Source organism: Lynx canadensis, chromosome F2 (genome assembly GCF_007474595.2).
Source record: "Lynx canadensis isolate LIC74 chromosome F2, mLynCan4.pri.v2, whole genome shotgun sequence".
In the NCBI taxonomy this organism is placed as follows: domain Eukaryota; kingdom Metazoa; phylum Chordata; class Mammalia; order Carnivora; family Felidae; genus Lynx; species Lynx canadensis.
Window position 1 is genome coordinate 25,590,355 of NC_044320.2, and position 26,098 is coordinate 25,616,452.

The 26,098-nt window shown below is 34.5% G+C and overlaps 1 protein-coding gene across 1 annotated transcript in view; it reads left to right on the forward strand.

The window, feature by feature from the left end:
* Positions 1-26,098, forward strand: part of CSMD3 (CUB and Sushi multiple domains 3) — a 1,276,067-nt gene that overhangs the window by 522,879 nt on the left and 727,090 nt on the right. The window contains 2 exon segments of the mRNA XM_030304305.1: positions 9,633-9,640; positions 23,601-23,670. Coding sequence (XP_030160165.1) covers positions 9,633-9,640; positions 23,601-23,670 — 78 coding nt within the window.

Here is a 26,098-nt window from a genome sequence, read left to right on the forward strand (position 1 = left end):
TTCACAACATGAAACTAGATATAAATGCCTTGTTTATAGACCTTATCCAATTATAAAAACAAAGGTATTTTACAGTTAAATACAAGAAAGCTATAAAGTCAACAAATATCACATGAATAAATGTTAATGTTATACCATGGATATTATTTTGCTGAAAGTTATTACCATTTAAATCCTATATATGATAGCTTGTGATAGCATAGGTTCCTTTGAGGTACACAGTCCATACTAGTTTATGCTGTATGATAATTTAATATTTTTCATAATTTTTCTTTATTCACAATTACATTTTCATTTTATGTCTTCTTAAGAATGTTTATGTACTTATTTTGAGAGAGAGAGAGAGAGCACTGGAGGAGGTGAGGGTAGAGAAAGAGAGAGAGAGAGAGAGAGAGAAAGAGAGAAGATGAATCCCAAGCCGGCTAAGCACTGTCAGTGCAGAGCTCAGTGCAGCGCTCAATCCCACTAACCGTGAGATCATGACCTGACCTGAAATCAAGAGCCAGATGCTTAGTCAACTGAGCAACCCATGCACCCCTTTATGATATCTTTTGATGATTAGTAGCTCCTAAGTTATCTATTTTCAATAATCTGAGGCAATTAAAATGTGTACAGTTTGCATCAATATCACTATAAATGCAAAGAAGGCATGGACATTGAAATTGCACATAGTATTTGGTATTTAGTACATTTGTGTGTGGCCTCAAAATCTATGTATTAACTTATGATAAATCAGCATAGCTAGTTACTTTATTGTAAGTAACATGAACAATTAATGAATAATTAGAAACAAACTTAGAATGTTTATCAAAGATATTTTCAATTCTCGATACAGTACTATTCCAATTAGTTTTCCTATTACACTATAGTTAAAATATCAGTAATTTAATTTCAATTATGTTCTTAATTTTTTTTAACTTTCTACTTGTTCTCAGTTAAAGAAAATACTTTCCAATTTTCTCTGTTTAAAAAGAGTCTCTTGACACTGAAATAAAAAGTAAAAAACAGAATACTAATAAACAATGTTGGTTTAGATCATCTTGAAACTGTTATGAATACTACAGTTTCCTGTAGTATTAGCATCCAATAGTTCTGAGAAGGAGAATTGGGTTTTAACTGACTGGATTTTAGTCCACTTTTGCCACCTACTATGTGTGAGACCCTGTGCAGGTCACATGAACTATCTGAGCTCAATTTCCATATATTTGTAAAAGAGTATGATAGTATTACATTAGGGTTTTTGTGAAGATTAAACATGGTATTGGATGGAAATGCCTAAATAAACTAAGGTATTTTCTCCCAGTGAAGAGGTAAAGCCAAACTGCCCACCATCGCTAGTTAGTTCTGAGGTCAGACAATGAGAATGAGTGGACACTTGCCCCTTGTTAGCTATCGTATCTTGCCTTGAGTAATAACCTCAACTCTCCAAGCTCAACTTCTTAGTAATGGAGAATACCTGCATCATAGGTAGCTTTGTGAAAAAATTTAGCACAGTTGCTGAGGTATGTTCAACACATACAAATTGCTGATATTTTTATTATTATTCACCAACTATGTTTTAACTCTTGCTTATGTGCATGTCATTGGACTGGATAGTAAGGGTATAACAATGAAGGATGCAGACTATACCATCAGGTAGTCTATATAACTTAAAAAAATAATAATTACGGGTTTGTAATTTGTACAAATTTGGTGAGAAACACTATCAGAACAATATTTTTGATATTCTATGAAGGAGTGAAAATAACTACCTCTGAATGTAGAAAGTCAAGGAAACCTGCACAGGGGTATTTGAACTAGTTCTTGAAATAGGAATAAAAGTTTCAAACTAATCAATTGTGTTTATATCACAAAGATGCATTGAAAATGCTTTTCATAGATACTTGTGCTAAGTAGAAATATCATGAATCTATACCAAAATAAAGGAAGTATTCAACTATACTTGACGGGGTTTACATTCATAGGAATAATCTAAAAACAATTGATAATTTTAGTTTAAAAATGTCTAGATGTTTAAAAGTCGATAATCTAATAATATCTAGTGATATTTTAAATTTCACCAGAATATTTTTTGCCTTAAGTATAAGCTCTTTTGAAATTATTTATTAATATTTACTTAAAGCACCTTTTACAATAATCCTTAAACCCTATAGTTAAGTTATATAGCCCTAGGAGATTTCAACTCAAAATTGACTTAAAGTAGCAGGACCTATGTGATAATATAATTAAAACAGTAGCAAGGAGAGTATCTTGTACTTCTAGAATTATATATTCTAGAATTATCTGGGATATTTCGGATTCATATAATACAACATCAATATTTTGTAGAGAAAATTGTGGTCTGCAAGAGGATGTATGAAAAGCTAGTTCATGTTGCTAGAGTAGTATTCATTCATTCTTTCATTTATTTAATATTTATAGGGGCCTAATGTATGCACAGCTTTGTATTAGATGATATTAAGGTTAAAGTAATATAGATGATAAGCACAATTGGTTTTTCTTCCTCAAGAAGTTTATAGTCACACCATTTAAAAATAATCATTAAAATGTATTTTGTTTCACATGATTTAATTTAATATTTTTTCTTTTATATTGATATTGGAGAGTATTTCTTTGTTTTTTAAAATGCATAGGCAAGTTTTGCCAGCTGTTAATGATCAGCCTTGGTAGTTGTTGTTTTCAAGTATAAAATGTAGTTATTTTCTTCTGGAAGAGTTACCATATATCTGTATATAATTATAGGCTCTCTTTTATTGTTCTTCCTAGTGGAATATTAACTTAGATGATTATAACATGTTGTTGAGTCAAATGTGTTATGAGCATTTTATAGCCATTGCTGCTGTTTATGTTGACATAGTGTAGCCAGTTCTTCCAAAGTATGTTTGATCGTATGTTTAATCATGTCAATAGGATCAAACAGAGCTCTAGTTTGGTTTATAAAGTAATATGAAATTATGTTTAACTAAAATTGAATATGATGTAGACTCCCCCCCTTCATAACAGCCGCTTAAAAGAAAGCCTGTTTTAATCATAAGTTTTTGACCTGAAAACTTTTTTTTTTAAATTATTTTCACCTTTAAGGTAAGAATGATTAATTCAGCATAAAACTTAATTTTAGGTCAGCAGTTTTAACCTAAACAAAAGCATTATTACTTTTTTCAAGGTAGCTTATCTCAGATTTACATTGCTTAACAAAAAAGGGAAAACAGACTATAAGAAAAACTGAAATTTCTAGTTTATTTCAGATATCAAATTTTGTGATATGTAACAACATTGTTCAAAAAAAAACCCCAAACTGTACTATGACAAAAACTTTATTGTATTAAAGTAGTAGTTCTTGAGTGCCTACTATGTGCCTTCCATTAATAGGTATTTGGCCACACATAGAATTTTGAGTATTTTCAACAGCTTGCAAGCAACTAATACTGTTTTCAGATTTTCTATTAATAGTCTTAGTATAGATTTGCAAATATAAAACAATTTTGTAATCTTCATAAACAATAGCCATTGAAGACATTAATTTATAGATGGGTTCTTAGATCTTTATGGATACTGATACATGTCCGTCAAATAATAGGGTTTTATTGACATATTATCTCTTTGTTAAGCATGTGATAAATTCAAAAGAAGTATAACATGATGTTTATTTTAAAGGAAAAGTTGTAGGGATAAAACTGCAGAGAAAAATTCTCTGTCCTGTCTCAGAGAATTGCTACAGGATGAGGATGATAGGTGAGTGTGTTTGAGTTATAGCTGTCTTCCAAAGTGTGATGTGTTGTTATATGTAAGAGAGATCAAATTTGTTCATAGATTGTAGAACTTGGTGTATGGAACCGTAGGGAGATCCACAATAGTTTATTATAAAGAAGACTTCCAACATCGAGTTTTGTTCAAATATAGATTGTGTGCTTCAGGAAGCAGTAAATTACCAAGTCACTAATAAAATATTCAGGAATACTTTTTAAATTTTTTAAATATTTATTTATTATTTAGAGACAGACAGACACAGAGCATGAGCAGGGGAGGGGTAGAGAGAGGGGAGACACAGAATCTGAAGTAGGCTCCAGGCTCTGAGCTGTCAGGACAGAGACCGACGCGGAGCTCGAACTCACGAACTGTGAGATCATGACCTGAGGTGAAGTCGGTCGCACAACCAACTGAGCCACCCAGGCGCCCCTATATTCAAGAATACTTGATGGACAAATTAGGTACTTAGTAAACATTTAAGCATCAAAGAGTATATTGATAATATGATTCTTACTGTCCCTTCTAATCCTGTCTATAACTATCCAGATATATATTATTTAAATGTATTTATCATCATCTTCTATTTCCTCTTGATGTTTGAGTTGAAATGGACTTATCCTTCTCGTTATCTGACTGTATAGCCAATGTTAAAATAAGCAAGCACTCATACCAAGGAATTTGGAGATTGGCTCTCCCCTTATTTCAATAGATAAGGGATTGGCCACATGTACATTTCTCCCAGAGCTCAATGCCTACCTATATGCCTTGAATTCTAAAACCTCTCCACTTGAGGATCTAATTCTAGCTTTTTCGTCTGTGTTTAAGATGACAGGGTTACTTTCTTCAGTATCTCATTTTCTTTTTTCTTTTTGTTTCCTTTTTCTCTCCTCTCCCTCTCTCTCTCCTTCCTTCCTCTTTGTATTTCTTTCTGTCTTTATTTTTCCTTTCCTTTCTTTCTTCCAATCTATTTCTTTTCTCACTGGTTTCTTAACAACAAACCAACCAACCTTCCTCCCTCCCCTCCCCTGCCAATCTTCCTCCTTCCCTTCCCTTCCCTTCCCTTCCCTTCCCTTCCCTTCCCTTCCCTTCCCTTCCCTTCCCTTCCCTTCCCTGCCCTTCCCTTCCTTATGTGTTTCTTTCTTCAACAAATGTTAACTAGGTTACTTACACATCAGACTTTCTTCCAGTTCTTGAGTAAACAACATTGAACAAAACTGAGTAGACCATGCTTCACTGAGTTTATATTCAAGTGAGAAGAAAAAGAGAACAAGCAAATAAACAAAACCTGATGTAGCAAGGACTGTGCTGAATATTAAAGAGACTGTGTGATATATGGGTGACTACCTTTGTTTGGAAGGACAGGAAGGCCTCTTTGAGGAGGTAAAATTTAAACTGAGACCTAAAACATGGAAGAAGGCAGCTATGCTAAGATGGAGTAGAGAGCATATCAGATAAAGAAAATAGCCAGAAGGAGTTTGATTTTTACTTGAGAAAAGGAAAGCCCAGTGTGCTGCTGTTCAGTGGACAGGAGGAGAGGGATGGAAATGAGGGTGGGAAATTGGTGGAAAACCACAGATCATGTAGGCTTGGGGCCCAGATAGAGAATTTTATATTAATAGAAATGAGACAGGAGCCATTGGTGGTCTTTAGCAGGGTCTTTAGCAGTGATATTATCTAATGTATGTTTCTTTCAGATGTTATTTCAATAAGAAATTTAAAAAAATTAAACAGGAGCAGGCAGATAGATTAGTAATATATGCAAAGTTGCAAATAACAGTTGATAGAGACTGGGAGGCTAAGTTGTAGACTATGGTTCTCAAACTTCCCTGTGAATACAAATCACCTGGCAGTCTTGTTCAAGTGCAGATTGTGATTTGGTGGGATTGGGTGGGATCTGAGATTCTGCACTTCTAACGGGACTACAGGTTATGTTGATGCGCTGAATAGCAAGGATTTACATGAGGATGATTAAGATGGAGAGAGCAACACATACCAATCAGTACCTGCTCTCTGTCCACTCTTCAAGATATCTTCTCCACTTGACATGTTTCCAACATTGATAAGCTATCTCAGATGATATAGGAAAAGCCCAATTTTAATGCTGTAAGAATGCCTTTAATGGGGGGGAAATTCATGAGTGGAGAGAATATTTTAGGGCAGATGGGTTTTCTGGATCAACTTGATGACAATCATTAACTCTGTCAATTCTTACAATGACTGAGCCGATCATATTAGTTTATGATTTCACTGGAAAGATCAATAAACGTATGGATAAATGATGAAAGCATTTCCATGTCAAAGTTTAACTCATTATTACTTTTAATTTTTGTCCTAATTTTATACCTTGACAAGATATTTTAAAATGTGTTATTAATAACAGAAAAACCATAAAGTTTAGTTTCCCTTTACTTACCATTTTTCATCTCTGAAAGACTAACTGATAGATGGAAGCCAAACAGTGAAAAGAAGGTATAAAATTTGATTACCAAATCAAAAATTTTCATGAGTGAATACTGAATAATTAGCATTCTTCTATTTAATAAATGGCAAAATTGCATTTCTCCGCTTGAATTCCCAGGTCCTTCATGAAACTAAGTGATGTATTGATTTCCATGAATGTTTAACGTAAATAATAACAGAATAGAGAGTTTATAACTTTTTAAAAAATTATCTGGTTACATATGATCCTTGTAAGACACTTTCATGTATTATATTCATTACTGTTTTTTTTTTATGGAAGTACTTTGATATTGGTCAAGTAGGTGTACATGTTTAACATATAGGGAATTACTAACATTTAGGTTAGTGTACTACATATAAATATTGACTATTGCATGCATTATCAATATCTTGTCATTTTTTTCATTGTTCTCTTGAATTTTTCCTAATTATATTATTTTGTGGAAAGTTTTTTTCAGTATTGATGTTGGTAGCAATTTAAAAATCCATGTCTAGAAATGTACCAATCTATTATTTAAATACATAATTATTTATTGAATATCATCCTCATTTTCTATTCTATCACCACATTTCATTACATTTGTAAAAGTGTCAAAACTATGTCATTCATACCAGTAAATATATTTTTATATTTCTAATTATTTATATTTAAGTTGCTCTTAGAAAGAAGAGAGAAAAACAAATGTAGAATTTACTTGATAACAGGTTTATGTATTTTAAAAAGGTGTAGATAAAAATACCTGAATGCCTGAGGAACTTTATGACAATATGAAACAATGAAAATTTTTGTTTTCCCACAAATGACAAATTTGCAAAGTAACCATTTAACATTTTATCCAATGCTACTCCTCAAGCCATGATTTTGAGTTATTCCTTTGCAGAGATTCCTTTGCAGCTTAACTTTAAAAGACTGAAGATGAAAATGGTTTGTGTGTAACTGATTTCCCCAAATGGTTACCAGAGTTCATTATTTTACCTGTGAATGATGGTCACAGTAAATTTGACGTTGTGGACTTAAAAAAAAAAAAAAAAAGTATGTTTATTCTTGAGGAAGAGAGAGAGAGAGAGCGTGAGTGGGGTGAGTGGGGGGAGGGGCAGAGAGAGAGGGAGACACAGAATCCTAAGCAGGCTCCGGGCTCTGAGCTGTCAGCCAGAGCCTGACTTGGGACTTGAACCCACAAACTGGGAGATCATGACCTGAGCCAAAGTCAGACACTCAACCAACTGAGCCACCCAGGCACCCCAAGATGTTTGTGACTTTTAAATCTTCTCCCTCATTACAATATTTTGAAGGGGCTAGACTTTCTATTTGTGCTCAAGTTGGTGCCAAGTGGAACTCCTCTGTCTTTTGGAGTATGAAGAAATGGTCCTATGTTAGAGACATTTTTATCTGTTCAGATTATTTCCAGGGCATTTTCACCCACTTTTGCAACAAGCTGCTTCCCTTGCATGTAGTTTTTCTAGAGCATATGGCGGCCCTGCTGTGCACAGAGTGAAATCACACAATTAAGTTTTACAATTTTAGGAAGAGCAGAACCTTCATATATGGCAGAACAGCATGGTATTAGGTTTGGGGTGCCTTGCATAGAATATTTTTCTCTTCACAATTACATCATTTGTATTCTAATCATGGACTATTGCTTTTCAGTGTTGATGCTTGATTTTTCTTTGTTTAAAATATTTCTCAGATGGCAGTTCTTTTTCAATCCAAATGGTATTAAAGTGACAAATTCTAGATTGATTTTTATCTAGATCTCAGAGAGGTTAGAAATTCTTCATTTATAAGGCATGCATAAGAAAAAAAAGTTTATCACTCTCCTGAACTTTCCATTTAGAAAGGAATTCAGCCAAAGATGGTTTTTACTAAAAAGATGACATGATGATTTGAATCTCATATAGCAGTTGGCTTGTGCTACACCTTTTTTATTCATCTTTTCACATCTTAAAATAAAGTATTAAGAGCCTTCAAGCCATAGAATAAAACGTGGCACTCTCAGTAAATAATCAATATCTTATTCAATTTTAAGTTAATGAATCCAGTTCTACTTTATAGTAAAGTAAAACATACTTAAAGTAAGATATTCTTGACCACTTAAGTATTTTATTATATGCTTTGCATTAAAAAATAAATGAGGATAGGATGCACTCTCCCCATCTATTGTGGTTTTCTGGGATATACACTTGAGAGTTCTGATTTAATATATGGAATGGTGTTATTCATAGTGAGTGGTGGTATAGATGCTAGGACTAATGTATCAGAGTCAAATGAATGAACGTTTTGAACTAACATATGTATGACCTTGGGTAATCTGCTTAGTGCTTCTCCATTTTTAACACCTGTGGAAGGAGGAAAAGAATCCCATTTTGAGTGGATATTTTGGGGTTTAAAAAACAGTAGGCATAGAGTGTCTGTGCTTTAGATATACAAGCAATAAATGACACTGCCCACTTCTGGAGCCTGTATAGGAAGAAAATATGCCCTAATACGATAAAAAATTTATAAGGTAAAAATAGGTGAACAAATTAAGCAAATAATTAGCACTGAGTTTTAAATTTCTTAGGTTATTTCCTTAGAAATAAATATATATGGTTCAATGGAATATTGATAGAGAATTATGGAAACAGCTAATATATACAGCTCTATTTAACACTATTCATACTGATCTCATATATAAATTGTGCCAAAGCAATGTGTGGCATTCAGTTCATCTTGTGTTTCTATTTACCTCATATATTTTTGTTTGCCAGTTTACCCTTAATTCAGTTACTCTCTGACTTCAGTACAGCCAACACACTTATCTTTTTATCTACCTTATCCTTGTGAATTCTCTGTGCTTCTTGAGCAGATAATTGCTAGAAGAGAGTAGATGTGTGATCTAGATCTTTAAAAAATTCCCTAGAAATTAAGTAAGCAACTAATGGTAGAGTTATGAGCAACAGCCACTCATATTTTTACTCAAATGTTACCTTTTGAAGTGTAAGAGTGGTTATAAACATGGTACGCGATGGTTGAGAGAAATCTCTCATGATTTCCGTGTACCAGTGGTGTATCCATCGGAGTCCATTGAGAAACAGTGGAACGTGGGATAATTCAAGGAAGGTTTATTTACAAAAGGATTATTTCTAAATGAGTAGATGTGAAGAAACCACAAGGGATAATGCTTTAATACAGAATAGCCATGGTTAGGCTTCACCATTGCTGACCCACTGGGATGACTGGAGGGAGATGTTGGACAGAGATACATATATCAGACTAGTATTAAAAAACTAGTGACCTTCAGTTAAGGATCCTAGTCAACTCCAGTCAAATTAATGGTAAGAACCCTGCAGAATAAACCTGATCTAACTTTCCTCCGTCCCTCCATCCTGCTGGAATACTCCAGAAGATAAGAGCGTCTGTTGATGCAATCCAATGCGTCACAAAGTTAAACGCGTGTAAGAGTCATCGGGGAATCTTATTAAACCATAAATTCTAGCTCAGTAGGTCAAGGGTAAGGCTGGGTAATTTGCTTTTGTAATAAGGCTCTAGTTAATGCCAGCACTGCTAGACGATGCCCCAATTTGTGTGGCAGGATGTAGCCTATTCAGATCGATCTTTGGCACAAAAAACAAGGAAGAGGATAGAGCTGGAAAGGCATGTAGATAATATACAACATAGATGGGTGATGACCAGTTGTTTGCTTCCTTAACATCATTTCTTTAGCAGAATAACTCTGCATCAAATACAACTCCTCCAGCCCATCTTTGCTTGTTTTAGGCAGATTCCAGGTAGCGATACCAAGGCTTCCAGTAAAGAAGTTAGATAAAATATAATAATCTGAAATCAGAGAGATGAGGAAATATTGTTACCGATTAAAGTAATATTGTTACCGGTTTCAAATACTGGATTTTTTACTTGAAATTATTCACTGCACTAGTGATTTGTAGTGGAAGAATATATACCACTGCTTCAGTCTGAAGATATTCATTAACTGTGGTCATTATTATTCAAACAGTTGCTTTTTCCCAATTAGTTTCTTATTGGAAGGCATTGTAGTATACATAAGTGATTTGTGCTGTTAAGTGTAAAACAAATATGGGACACAAAATTACTTTATTTTGCATAAGAAAAAGTGTTTTTTTATAAACCTGCAGATATATATATATATATATGTTTTTGTTGATATTATTTGAGAAGTTTTGCCTAATCTTTGTATTTCCTAAGGCATCCCTTCGCAAACCAGGGCTATCCTAACCGTCCCACTAAAAAAAAAAAAAAAAAAAAAAAACTTATTTTTTCATGTTAATACTTTTAGTTATATTATCCTTAATAAAATGAATTTATGAAAAGAGAACAGAAATTACAAACAAAGCAACTAGAAAATCATTTCTATTCAAAGAATATATCCAAAAAAAGGGGGCGGGCTAGTTAAATGAATGGAGTGGATCTTAATATTTAATTGTAGGACTAAAGATAATAAAAATTTCATTTGAAACTATCAAAAAAAGATGAAAACCAAGGTTGAGACAGTTTTAAAAGTGTTAAAAATGTCTGTGAACTCACCATTGGTGAGTCTTCTCATATGGTGACTTTTATTATGCCAGTTATAAGAATCCCTAAAGAGAATATAAAAAATTCCACATTTCTTCTATAATGCTGACATTTTACAGCATACCATAACTGTAAGACCTGTTACGCCAGGCAATACGGATGCGTCTGCTGGTATCTATACCAGTGTTTTGGATTCCTGAATTTGTTCCATTTCTGGGAGAGAAGAAAGCCCATATCAAATTTCAGAGTCCTTATCCAGTAATTAGTTGTGTGATTTTCTTCAACCAATTATTTAGTCCATCAGGTGTATCAAGTAAAAAGCAACAAAACTAATTTAAGTCAGAAGACCTGTGAAAATTAGCAAATTGCTTTTATAAAGTACGATGTGTCTTTTCCACTCTGGTCACTCTGTTTAATTTTCCAACTTAAAAAAAAATTACACTTTTTTTCTCAATCTGAAATGATTGAAAAATAAGATTTCAAATATCTAAGGTCTAGGTTGATCTCATTAAAACTTGTAGACTTATAGCTTAAGAATCTTTTTTTTTTTTTTTTTGTAAAAGTGAAAATGAAATGGGCCTGTCACAAGGATGCCTTAAATATGCTGAATCAGTATACCTGTGCTTATAAAAACGAGTATGATCATATATCTAGGGATGTGTCTATATATTTTTTATTAAATTTACTCTTTTGGTTAAAGGATGTAGGGAGATACACAACTAACAATTTAAGTTAGAAATCCAGGGAAAGTAGATGATTTAACATAAACATATGTACCTACCATGTCCATACAGTGAAAAAGACATAACACAGAATAGTTATTTATTTATTTTTTTAGAATATTGCAGCCCCAATTGTATTAGCCTCTGAAACTGATTAGTTCTTAGCATTATAACTGGCAATAACAATAATAAAAATAACTAACATTTGTTAAACTCTTGCTATGTTCCAATACTTGAAATTTGTTGTAGAATTTAAGCATAGTGGTACAATATAAATTGTAAATTTTCTTTCAACTAAAAATTGGGCAACACATAAATTTTATTTATACACTTTATATGCAGGATAAAGTGCTAGCCATAAGTTAGCGGAGTAGCAAAAATCAAAGTTTAGGGATTTAGAAAATTGGAGTGTCTGAACCATATTTATTCCTAGTAATTTTAAAAGGGATAATATGGTAGATTTACAGAATAAAAAATATATATATATAGTTTTTGCTAAATTTAATCCAGATCCATCACTTTAAATTTGAGAATAGTTTGAATCTTGCATATGCTTAATACATAAGTCTCTATAAATGAGTTTTGAAGTGCTTTTGAACACACTTAGTTACATCACTGCCTTTTTCATCAAATGGTGGCCAGTATTATTTCTCTTCTTTTAAATTATTGTGAAGTAAAATCCTTTTTACAAAGATTCATAAGGAACTTACTAATATGTTGCTGAATTTTCTATTATGCCTTTATAGTGTATAATCCAGAAACATGACCTATGGAAAATACCTCTAATTTCTATAGAAATATTTATCATGCAAAATTATTTTTGCAGAAATTTGTATCCACTGGTAAGTCTTACATGAAAGATGGTAAAGGAGACACTGCAAGAATACTACCTGGTGTCAGTATACTGTCCCCATCTTTCTTCTTCCAAGGATAAAGTGGAAGGAATGACCAATTAGCAGCCGTCATGCTAAATAAGTTCTGACACTAGAGGATTTAGAAAAAAAAGTGTTAAACTTCAATGTTGCATGGAGCCACCATTCACTTTTAAACAAACAATGTATTCTCTTAACGTAGTTTAGTACTTGTATAATCTCTGAATATATTTTGAATTTGGGGATAGAATTGAGAATACATCAGTCTTTCCTTCTCCCTTTGGTCCAAATTCTTCACCTAGATAAATGAATGAATCTCTTAAAAATGAATAGAGAAGTTAAACCACTTGTCCCCTGTGTTTTGGGACTAGAACACAGGTCTCCCAACACCTACCCGCATGGGAGAAATGCCACAAAAAACACACCATTCTTTAACGTTCAGTTGATCTGTAATTAAATTCCTAGCCGATGATTGGTTATATTTCTTAGTACTGATGGAAATGAATCTACTGTCAATAGTGATATGTGCTATATTCTCTAAATCAGACACCCCATACATATTAGGGTGTTTTTTAATGTTTTTATTTATTTTTGCGAGAGAGCAGGGGAGGGGCAGAGAGAGAAGGAGACTAAGAATTTGAAGCAGGCTCCAGGCTCTGAGCTGTCAGCACAGAGCCCACCATAGGGCTTGAATCCATGAACCAAGAGATCATGACCTGAGCCAAAGTCGGATGTGTGATGGACTGAGCCACACAGGCACCCCTTAATAACCAAAATAAAACCCAAAGGAATTTTATTAGTGTAGTTTATTTATTGAGTGTAAAGATAAAAATAGGATTGTAATTAATTCAAGATAAAGAATTAAAATTTTATACCCCGTATAGAAACCATGATATCAAACGCAGAACAAAAGCAGATGTATTATCGTACATTTGAAAAGTTAAGATGAAGCAAAAGTAACTCCCCCTTCCCTCCACCCCCACCCCACCAAATCAATAAGATAAAAATACCTTACTTTCTCAAAAGAGTGCTTTATTTTGGAAGCATTGTAATCTGACTTAATCATCAATTTATAATACAGCTACTGACACTTGCAAGATAAATTATTATCAAAATAAACGCTACAAATTTGGATGTTTACAATAATATACAATATTGCATTGCTTCATTTTTATTATTGTGTTAGAATATAACCTCGGTAGAAAATGAAAGATAACACTTAATAAGTAATGCAATTGTTATTTTACTAGAATCCCATGGAAATCTGGAATAGATTTTTCCAATGAAAAACTGTTCTCCATAATACTAAACATGTCTGTTTTTTCTTATTCAAAGGTAAAAAAGTTCTGCAAAATTACATAATGTCTATATGTAGCAATGAAATAGAATTTAAAAATATGGGTATAAAATTATAGGTATATGACTTTTGAGATTATGTAATGAGGAGTTTGTTAATTTTCAATTAAGAAATTTGAGGCCAGGAGATGTTTTATGATTATAAGTTTTAGAAGCATAGTGACAGAACAGTTAAAGATCATCTTTTCCAAACCTCCAACTAATGGTTGAATTCCCTCTATCACATCTGTGTGATATGGTGAATTTTCTAACATTAAACACTGGCACCAGCATGAAATCTACTACCGTCCAATTGATTTTCTACTAGTAATACCACATGTTCTCAGTTTACACTAGTAAAGATTCTCTAACATAAAAATAAAGTCATAGGCTGCCTGTTCCAAACACGCACGCGCGCGCGCACGCACACAAACACGCACACACACACACACAGATTAATGTTTGAAAAAATCAAATTCTTTATCCATGTATGTGTATATATGGCTAATGTTAATAATAGGCATTGAAATCTAAATTAATGAAATAATTTCAAATAAGTAACTTCAACTGATTAACATGGACGTTACATGAGTTTTAAGAAACATCAATCACCATTTTTAGGTAATTTTTAAAATGCATTTTAGAATTCAAATTGATTTTGAAGATGATAGAACAATAATAGATCTTAAAAATACTGCAGTGTTAATCCCCTACAGTGGTTTATATAACAAAGATTTACAGACACACAAAATGATTTTTCTTTTTTTTTATTTTATTTTTATTTTTATATATATATATATATGAAATTTATTGACAAATTGGTTTCCATACAACACCCAGTGCTCATCCCAAAAGGTGCCCTCCTCAATACCCATCACCCACCCTCCCCTCCCTCCCACCCCCCATCAACCCTCAGTTTGTTCTCAGTTTTTAACAGTCTCTTATGCTTTGGCTCTCTCCCACTCTAACGTCTTTTTTTTTTTTTTCCTTCCCCTCCCCCATGGGTTCCTGTTGAGTTTCTGAGGATCCACATAAGAGTGAAACCATATGGTATCTGTCTTTCTCTGTATGGCTTATTTCACTTAGCATTACACTCTCCAGTTCCATCCACGTTGCTACAAAAGGCCATATGTCATTTTTTCTCATTGCTACGTAGTATTCCATTGTGTATATAAACCACAATTTCTTTATCCATTCATCAGTTGATGGACATTTAGGCTCTTTCCATAATTTGGCTATTGTTGAGAGTGCTGCTATGAACATTGGGGTACAAGTGCCCCTATGCATCAGTACTCCTGTATCCCTTGGGTAAATTCCTAGCAGTGCTATTGCTGGGTCATAGGGTAGGTCTATTTTTAATTTTCTGAGGAACCTCCACACTGCTTTCCAGAGCGGCTGCACCAATTTGCATTCCCACCAACAGTGCAAGAGGGTTCCCGTTTCTCCACATCCTCTCCAGCATCTATAGTCTCCTGATTTGTTCATTTTGGCCACTCTGACTGGCGTGAGGTGATACCTGAGTGTGGTTTTGATTTGTATTTCCCTGATAAGGAGCGACGCTGAACATCTTTTCATGTGCCTGTTGGCCATCTGGATGTCTTCTTTAGAGAAGTGTCTATTCATGTTTTCTGCCCATTTCTTCACTGGGTTATTTGTTTTTCGGGTGTGGAGTTTGGTGAGCTCTTTATAGATTTTAGATACTAGCCCTTTGTCCGATATGTCATTTGCAAATATCTTTTCCCATTCCGTTGGTTGCCTTTTAGTTTTGTTGGTTGTTTCCTTTGCTGTGCAGAAGCTTTTTATCTTCATAAGGTCCCAGTAATTCACTTTTGCTTTTAATTCCCTTGCCTTTGGGGATGTGTCCGAGTAAGAGATTGCTACGGCTAAGGTCAGAGAGGTCTTTTCCTGCTTTCCTCCTCTAAGGTTTTGATGGTTTCCTGTCTCACATTTAGGTCCTTTATCCATTTTGAGTTTATTTTGTAAATGGTGTGAGAAAGTGGTCTAGTTTCACCTTCTGCATGTTGCTGTCCAGTTCTCCCAGCACCATTTGTTAAAGAGACTGTCTTTTTTTCCATTGGATGTTGTTTCCTGCTTTGTCAAAGATGAGTTGGCCATACGTTTGTGGGTCTAGTTCTGGGGTTTCTATTCTAGTCCATTGGTCTATGTGTCTGTTTTTGTGCCAATACCATGCTGTCTTGATGATGACAGCTTTGTAGTAGAGGCTAAAGTCTGGGATGGTGATGCCTCCTGCTTTGGTCTTCTTCTTCAAAATTCCTTTGGCTATTCGGGGGCCTTTTGTGGTTCCATATGAATTTAGGATTGCTTGTTCTAGTTTCGAGAAGAATGCTGGTTGCAATTTTGATTGGGATTGCATTGAATGTGTAGATAGCTTTGGGTAGTATTGACATTTGACAATATTTATTTTCCAATCCATGAGCAGGGAATGTCTTTCCATTTCTTTAAATCTTCTTCAATTACCTTCATAAGCTTTCTATAGTTTTCAGCATACAGATCCTTTACATCTTTGGTTAGATTTATTCCTAGGTATTTTATGCTTCTTGGTGCAATTGTGAATGGGATCAGTTTCTTTATTTGTCTTTCTGTTGCTTCATTGTTAGTGTATAAGAATGCAACTGATTTCTGTACATTGATTTTGTATCCTGCAACTTTGCTGAATTCATGTATCAGTTCTAGCAGACTTTTGGTGGAGTCTATCGGATTTTCCATGTATAATATCATGTCATCTGCAAAAAGCGAAAGCTTGACTTCATCTTTGCCAATTTTTGATGCCTTTGATTTCCTTTTGTTGTCTGATTGCTGATGCTAGAACTTCCAGCACTATGTTAACAACAGCGGTGAGAGTGGGCATCCCTGTCGTGTTCCTGATCTCAGGGAAAAAAGCTCTCAGTTTTTCCCCATTGAGGATGATGTTAGCTGTGGGCTTTTCATAAATGGCTTTTATGATCTTTAAGTATGTTCCTTCTATCCCGACTTTCTCAAGGGTTTTTATTAAGAAAATGGTGCTGGATTTTGTCAAAGGAGGCCTTTTCTGCATCGATTGACAGGATCATATGGTTCTTCTCTTTTTTTTTGTTAATGTGATGTGTCACGGTGATTGATTTGCGAATGTTGAACCAGCCCTGCATCCCAGGAATGAGATCCCACTTGATCATGGTGATAATTCTTTTTATATGCTGTTGAATTCGATTTGCTAGTATCTTATTGAGAATTTTTGCATCCATATTCATCAGGGATATTGGCCTGTAGTTCTCTTTTTTTACTGGTCTCTGGTTTAGGAATCAAAGTAATACTGGCTTCATAGAATGAGTCTGGAAGTTTTCCTTCCCTTTCTATTTTTTGGAATAGCTTGAGAAGGATAGGTATTATCTCTGCTTTAAAACGTCTGGTAGAACTCCCCTGGGGAAGCCAATCTGGTCCTGGACTCTTATTTGTTGGGAGATTTTTGATAGCCGATTCAATTTCTTTCTTCGCTGGTTATGGGTCTGTTCAAGCTTTCTATTTCCTCTCTGATTGAGTTTGGAAGAGTGTGGGTTTTCAGGAATTTGTCCATTTCTTCCAGGTTGTCCAATTTGTTGGCATATAATTTTTCATAGTATTCCCTGATAATTGTTTGTATCTCTGAGGAATTGGTTGTAATAATTCCATTTTCATTCATGATTTTATCTATTTGGGTCATCTCCCTTTTCTTTTTGAGAAGCCTGGCTAGAGGTTGTCAATTTTGTTTATTTTTTCAAAAAAAACCAACTCTTGGTTTCGTTGAGTCTGCTCTACAGTTTTTTTAGATTCTATATTGTTATTTCTGCTCTGATCTTTATTATTTCTCTTCTTCTGCTGGGTTTAGGCTGCCTTTGCTGTTCTGCTTCTATTTCCTTTAGGTGTGCTGTTAGATTTTGTATTTGGGATTTTTCTTGTTTCTTGAGATAGGCCTGGATTGCAATGTATTTCCTCTCAGGACTGCCTTTGCTGCGTCCCAAAGCGTTTGGATTGTTGTATTTTCATTTTCGTTTGTTTCCATAGATTTTTTAATTTCTTCTCTAATTGCCTGGTTGACCCACTCATTCGTTAGTAGGGTGTTCTTTAACCTCCATGCTTTTGGAGGTTTTCCAGACTTTTTCCTGTGGTTTGATTTCAAGCTTCATAGCATTGTGGTCTGAAAGTATGCATGGTATAATTTCAATTCTTGTAAACTTATGAAGGGCTGTTTTGTGACCCAGTATAATGATCTATCTTGGAGAATGATCCATGTGCACTCGAGAAGAAAGTATATTCTGTTGCATTGGGATGCAGAGTTCTAAATATATCTTGTCAGGTTCCATCTGATCCAATGTCTCATTCAGGGCCCTTGTTTCTTTATTGACCGTGTGTCTAGATGATCTATCCATTTCTGTAAGTGGGGTGTTAAGTCCCCTGCAATTACCAACATTCTTATCAATAAGGTTGCTTCTGTTTATGAGTAATGTTTTATATACTTGGGGGGCTCTGGTATTCGGGCGCATAGACATTTATAATTGTTAGCTCTTCCTGATGGATAGACCCTGTAACTATTATATAATGTCCTTCTTCATCTCTTGTTACAGCCTTTAAAGTCTAGTTTGTCTGATATAAGTATGGCTACTCCAGCTTTCTTTTGGCTTCCAGTAGCATGATAAATATTTCTCCATCCCCTCACTCCTGAATCTAAAGGGTTCCTCAGTCTAAAATGAGTCTCTGTAAGACAGCAAATAGATGGGTCTTGTTTTTTTATCCATTCTGATACCCTATGGTCTTTTGGTTGCCGCATTTAATCCATTACATTCAGTGTTATTATAGAAAGATACGGGTTTAGAGTCATTGTGATGTCTGTGGTACTTTGTCTCACAGGGTCCCCCTTAGGATCTCTTGTAGGGCTGGTTTAGTGGTGACAAATTCCTTCAGTTTTTGTTTGTTTGGGAAGACCTTTATCTCTCCTTCTATTCTAAATGACAGACTTGCTGGATAAAGGATTCTCGGTTGCATATTTTTTCTGTCTAGCACCCTGAAAATCTCGTGCCAATTCTTTCTGCCTGCCAAGTTTCAAAAGAGAGATCAGTCACGAGTCTTATAGGTCTCCCTTTATATGTGAGGGCACGTTTAACCCCCTTTGCTGCTTTCAGAAAGTTTCTCTTTATCCTTGTATTTTGCCAGTTTCACATATGATATGTCGTGCAGAAGAATTCAATTCAAGTTACGTCTGAAGGAGTTCTCTGTGCCTCTTGGATTTCAATGCCTTTTTCCTTCCCAGATCTGGGAAGTTTCTCAGCTATGATTTCTTCAAGTAACCCCTTCAGCACCTTTCCCTCTCTCTTCCTCCTGTGGGATACCAATTATGCGTATATTATTTCTTTTTAGTGTATCACTTAGTTCTCTAATTTTCCCTCGCATACTCCTGGATTTTTATCTCGTCTTTTTCTCAGCTTCCTCTTTTTCCATAACTTTAATCTTCTATTCACCTATTCTCTCCTCTGGCCTCTTCCATCCGAGCTGTGGTGGTTTGCATTTTGTTTTGCATTTCCTTTAAAGCGTTTTTCAGCTCCTCGTGACTGTTCTTTAGTCCCTTGATCTCTGTAGCAAGAGATTCTCTGCTGTCCTGTATACTGTTTTCCAGCCCAGCGATTCATTTTATGACTATTATTCTAAATTCACTTTCTGTTATATTATTTAAATCCTTTTTGATCAGCTCATTAGCTGTTGTTATTTCCTGGAGATTCTTCTGAGGGGAATTCTTCCGCTTGGTCATTTTGGATAGTCCCTGGTGTGGTGAGGACCTGCAGGGCACTTCCCCTGTGCTGTGGTGTATAAGTGGAGTTGGTGGGTGGGGGCCGCAGTCAGTCCTGATGTCTGCCCCCAGCCCACCACTGGGGCCACAGTCAGACTGGTGTGTGCCTTCTCTTCCCCTCTCCTAGGGGCGGGATTCACTGTGGGGTGGCGTGGCCCGTCTGGGCTACTTGCACACTGCCAGGCTTGTGATGCTGGGATCTGGCGTATTAGCTGGGGTGGGTCGGCAAGGTGCACGGGGGCATGAGGGACAGGCTTAGCTCGCTTCTCCTTAGGTGATCCACTTCAGGAGGGGCCCTGTGTCAGCCGGAGGGAGTCAGATCCGCTGCCGGAGGTTTGGCTCCGCAGAAGCACAGAGTTGGGTGTTTGCGCGGAGCGAGCAATTTCCCTGGCAGGAACCGGTTTCCCTTTGGGATTTTGGCTGGGGGATGGGCGGGGAGATGGCGCTGGGCGAGCAGCCTTTGTTCCCCGCCAAACTGAGCTCTGTCGTCCGAGGGGCTCCGCAGCTCACCCTCCCTTTGTCCTCCAGCCTTCCCGCTTTCCCGAGCAGAGCTGTTAACTTATGACCTCCCAGACGCTAAGTCGCGCTTGCTGTGGGAACACAGTCCGTCAGGCCCCTCCGCTTTTTGCAAGCCAGACTCAGGGACTTCTGCTTGGCCGGCGAGCCGCCCCTCCGCCCCAGCTCCCTCCCGCCAGTCCGTGGAGGCGCGCACCGCCTCGCCGCCCTTCCTACCCTTTTCCGTGGGCCTCCTCGTCTGGTGCTTGGGTCTGGTGACTTCCGTTCTGCTAATCTTCCTGGCTGTTTTCTGGTTATTTAGGCAGGTGTAGGTGGAATCTAAGTGATCAGCAAGACGCGCGGTGAGCCCAGCGCCTCCTACGCCGCCATCTCCGAGCCACCCAAAAATGATTTTCTTGTGTTCAGAGCTTACAACTTAAAAAAAACAGTGAATTTGATTGTTGACCTAATATCTTCCTTTCTGCCAGAGTTTGTTTATATTTTAGAATATTTCCATTATGCTTAAGTCAACCAAACAACAATTAAATAAAATGACCAAAAATTGCTTAGCATGTGAAGACAGAAGAAAACAAAGGAAATAGATATTTGTGCACATGTCTATATGTCTTGCTTTAATGACATTTTTAATAAAACGTATTAGAACATACATAGTTATTATGGATTTAAAAATAATCGTTATAACATGAAAATACTTCTACTTGAATATTCATTCATTTTTCACTTTCCCCTTCTCATTTATGATTAATAAAAGAAATACTCTCGACAAAATGTCTTTGGTTAAATGAGCCAGGATTGGCAACACTGCAGGTATTCATTCAATCACACACCCATAGAAGTTCCACGTTTCAGTCTTTGAGAAGCTCAGAGTACAGTGAAAGGAATGGCCACAAACAACATACCATCATTTAAACATTTTCTTAACTTGCATAAAAGCCCACAACATATTTTAATATATCTCTATGATAACATAATTTTAAGTGCTCATTACTGAAACACACCTGTTGAAAAGATCGTCAAATTCATGATAAGTTGTATTTACTTAGAAGCACTCATTGCTTAATGGTATGTTATTATTTATACATACCTGGGATTGCATAATAAAATGCACATTTTATGGCATATACTTGAGATTTAACATTTCATCAATATATATTTAGAAGAGGGTTTTTGCAGTTGGTACTTGAAATATTTGTCCTTTCAGTTTATTTATAAAGTGATATATATATTATATTCTTTTACTTGAAATCATAAAAAAAACAAAGTATGTGTTTGCTGTTTAACTTTAAATTTTTGTGGTGGGTTTAAATTTTCTGTTATTTTCCATTCTTTTTTTCTTCTAAAACGGATATTCTCCTGGCCTTCCATCTTCTGCATCTGTATCACATTGTAATATGTTTTAAAAAGATGGACTGTTTTCTTCAATTTAAAATGAAAAATGAGTTTTTAAAAAAGATAGTAATAAAGCTAGGACCCTTTAGAACCAGAAAACTAGAACTCCTTGGTCTAAGGTGATGCTTTCTTAGATACACATTGTTCCTGACTTCACCCAACCAAATAATCACCTTAAGCACCCTCATAACCTTCACACACACACACACACACACACACACACACACACACACTCTACCACTGTAGTTTTCAAAGTTCTTCAGTCCCAGTTACACGTTATAGAAGTGATCTTTTTTCATCCTCTGAACTGTCTTCAATTTTCGCCTCTGGGTTTACAATTGTTTCATTTATTTATCTTTATTTCTCAAAGAATTCCAAATTTTGTGTGAAAATTCTCATGAAATCTTCAGACTCACCTGCAGTTGTTGAAGTCAATGTTATAATGCAGAGGAAGGCAGAGTTAGAATTCCTACTTACAATTTGTGTTTGGATTGGGATTATCCAGAAATATGCCTCAAAACACAAAATGCCCATTTTATTAAGAAGAATTTTAAGAAAGCAGGAAAATTCACAAGTGGGAGAGCTAAATTTAGAGCAGTTGAATACTCCAGTAGAATTAACCTCTGGCTCACCATGGGGATGGAGGTGTAGAAAAGAATTACAACAGAAAGCATGACTTGAGAGAGAGAGGTGGTTATTTCTTTTTTGATAAGAATCTCAGAACTGTCAAATGGCTGAGCTGTCATCTACCCTAGCTTCTTATTTTAAGAGAAGAGACTGAGGTAAAAAGAATCTTGTCCAAAATCACACAACTAATAATTTGCTAAGAATCAGGTCTCAAATCTTGCTTTACTGGTCATTTCCTTATTTTTTATAACAGTATGTATATTTAGTCCATAACTATATATTCCAGTAACTCATCAGACCCTATCTCTACCTTTCTAATTTTGAGGAAATAAATCACCTTAAAATGTTTCAAAACCATAAAATACTCATGATTTGAACTAAGTGGGTAAAATAGCAGATAAGAATTTGTGAATGGTTGTTTTAAGCCATCTAACAAAAGTCAGTTTTCCTTCTTTTCAATCCATGGCATGAACAAAACCTAGTTGCCTGATGTAATAATCCCTAGCCTATAAATCTTATAAAAAGCAATATGTAAAAATTTCTAAATTATAATTGAAGAAGTTAAATATATACCTTTCTTTCTTATTCATGCTGTTTTTTAAAAATAATTGATATTTAAATATTAGATCAGGTTGCATAACTTTTTTTTCACGGGTGGGGTTTCAATTAAATAGATTTCCTTTATTTCACTTGGTCATTGTTTATGACTTAAAAAGTACATAGAAACTGTAGTGAATCTAGTAATTTATTCTTCTTAAAAGACTAATACTTCTTTTCCTTCATTCAAAATACTTGAAAAAATGTTTTTAAAATATATCAGTTACCTCATTGAATTTATCTTTTAGGTAAATCTAGTCATGTCTATTTTAGTACAATACACAGGAAATATACCAGCCTCCTATGATATTGGCTTTCAATATCATAATATCAAAAACAATAGCAATATTTCAGATGAACTCCAAATAGAGGTAGTTCACGTTTATAAATTTTATAGATTGTGGATGGGCATCAATCATAATGTTAAGGCAATGATTATGAAAGAAAATGGTTATTGGCAGAAATACTATAATATATATTAAGTTTTTTCAATTATACCATTTTCTTAAATGTATCCTAATATTCCACTTAAGCTAAATTACCTAAAAAATATATTAGTTTAAGAACCAAGTTCATTAAATCTTTCAAACTTTTATAATATCTCAGTAGTTTTATTTTCCTAGTTTAATTTTTCCATAAAATTTGATGGATTGAAGTTATAATAAACTGGTAGTATTTTGCTCTCCTCTAAAAAACTTGCATAGTTTTAAAAACCTATCTACCCATATATCCAGGATTTTCCCTATAGAACACTTAAACTCTTTCTGTACTGCTTGGTATTTTACTACTCAGTGATTATATTGCTGTATTTTCTTTTTTTTTTTTTTTTTTTTTTTTAATTTTCTTCTGGGTACCCTATGTCAGGCTTAAGAAAGCAGTTTTCTTTAACTTGGATAATTCAATGCTAACAAAATTTGTTAACTTGAATTTTATTTTAAAATTGTATATCCTGATACATGTTTTTGTTTGTTTTCTTAACTAGTGAAAAGGCCATAGATTTTAAATCTAGAGGATTTAAATTGTTTCCAGGGAAAGACAACAGCAACAAGTTTTCTATCTGTGAGTGTACTCCTTTTTTGTTACTTTCTCTAGTGCAAGAGTGAAGTTTGTGGTGTCTGTGTTGTTTGTGTGTGTTCTTTTAAAATGTTTGTGTATTTACCAAATTAACTGTATTAATACCTATATAACATGCATGATTATTATTCAATATTTTCTTGTATTTAAATGTGTATTGAGTTAATGGATTGATGTGGGGAGCTCCCAAGCTGACGCTGTGTTCAGACATAAAAAAAATTCTTTTGAGCTAGTATGTTGATAGCATTCTAGTTTTGTAATTCTAGGATGTGAGATTAAAAAAAAAAAATAGTGATGGTTTTTAAACTGGTGATTTCTTATAAGGATTTTTGTTTGACATAATTATTTTTCTAGGGAAAAAATTTCTTTTAATGGTAATTTTTCATTTAAGAGAAAAATATATCCTCAATTTAAATTAAGTTATCCACACCCTTTAAGTCAAACTCTTTTGTAAATTAATTAGTTGACTATAGAATTAACTTTTGCTTTCTCTTGAAAATAACAAGGTGGCCTGAAATACACTTATTTATGTGTTGCCTTATACACAATTTTGCTTAACATTCAGAGATTTAGGGTGGCTAGGTGGCTCAGTCACTTAAGAGTTGGGCTTTTGACTTCAGCTCAGGTCATGATCTCACAGTTGGCGAGCTCTAGCCCCACATGAGGCTCTGTGTGGAGGGTGCAGAGACTGCTTGGGATTCCTTCTTCCTCTCTTTCTGCCCCTCCCCAACTTGCTTCTCTATCACTCTCTCAAAATAAATAAAAATAAACTTAAAAAAAAATTCATGGATTTATAGATCATCTGAAGTTCATCCTTGAATCTCAAATTAAGAATCACTGAATTAGGGCAATCATATATATTACTATAAACAAATTTTTTTTGGATTTGTATTATAAATCAATAGCAGTTTGAAAAAAATTTTCTACCTTATCGTGCATATAATATATATATATATGTGTGTGTGTGTGTGTGTGTGTGTGTATACACACACACACACACACACACACACACATATATGTATAATTTTGAAAGAAACCATTCATGACACATCTGACTTCTCTAATGATACATTGATAGTTAATAAGATTATTAAAATAGCATATGTTATATTTTAACAGGAATATATTTTAGCATTATTATTTTATTCAGTTCCAATTAATCTGATGAAATGAGTTTATAGCTATTTCTTTAACAATGATTGTTCATTATGGTTATATCAGAAAAGGATTTTATCTTCATGTTTAATGACTTGTATATATAACGGTAAATGACAGAATTTGAGCAATTACATCAATTATCAAAAAAACTCAGAGCCTGTATGTGATCAAACATTTTAAAGTGTAATAATTTTAAAATGGGATTTTACATTTTGTTAGATTTGAGAATACTAAGCCAAAAATAGCAGATATAAGTAGGAAATCATTGATCAAATTAGATTACATTTTACAAAGCACTAAATAATTCATTACAAAGTATTTAGCTATATAATTATAATTTCTTATTCTATTTTGGGGGGTTAAAAACATATCTACCCATTCAGGGAAATAAATAGTGTTAGAGTAATTTTTCATATATTAATTGTTAAAAACATTTTGGAAGGCATTTTTCCTACAATAGGACATATAAATGGAAAGAAGTTATTAGATGAATACTCTGACCTACCAAATTTCATCATGTCAATATGAAATAAAAGTTAAGTCTTTGCAGACTTAAATAGTAGGTTTACTACCTTTTTTCTAATGTTTTGGCCAGTATATTTTTTGGAATTCTAAGTAGAATTATAAATTCTGCTGGTTCACCCTTTCCTCCTTTTGGCTATACAATGTTATGTGTTGCATACTCCGAGCTTTCAGATGTCCTGGGAAATTCACACAGGGTAGGGGGAAAAGAGAAGGAGGTGAGAGAATTCAAAGCACGCTCTGTGCTGTCAGTGTGGAGTCTGACATGGGGCTCCAATCCACAGACCATAAGATCATGGCCTGAACTGAAATCCAGTCAGATGCCCGACCAGCTGTGCCACCAAGGTACCCCAGAGAAAAAAACCTAATTCTTTTAAAAATATTTTATTTAAAGAATATTGGTTTTAAAATTGGGAGAAGAAAAGTTAATGAGGAAAAAAAAAGTTAATCGTGAAGCAATAATGTTAATTTATTTCATAATTTTAAAGCATAATTTGCATTTATCTATTACATTTTATGTAAAAGATAAAAAATATTGTGATTTTTTACATTCTTTAAAATAATCACAATCAAATAAAAACAAATTATGTATTGCCAATTTCTTATAGTCACAAAATAATACATCAGCATTATATGACATTTCATTTCAGTGCATTTTTTTCAAATAGCTCCTAACTAATATCAAAACTACATTCTCTATGGTTGTTTACAGAAAAGGATTATATTGTTTTAA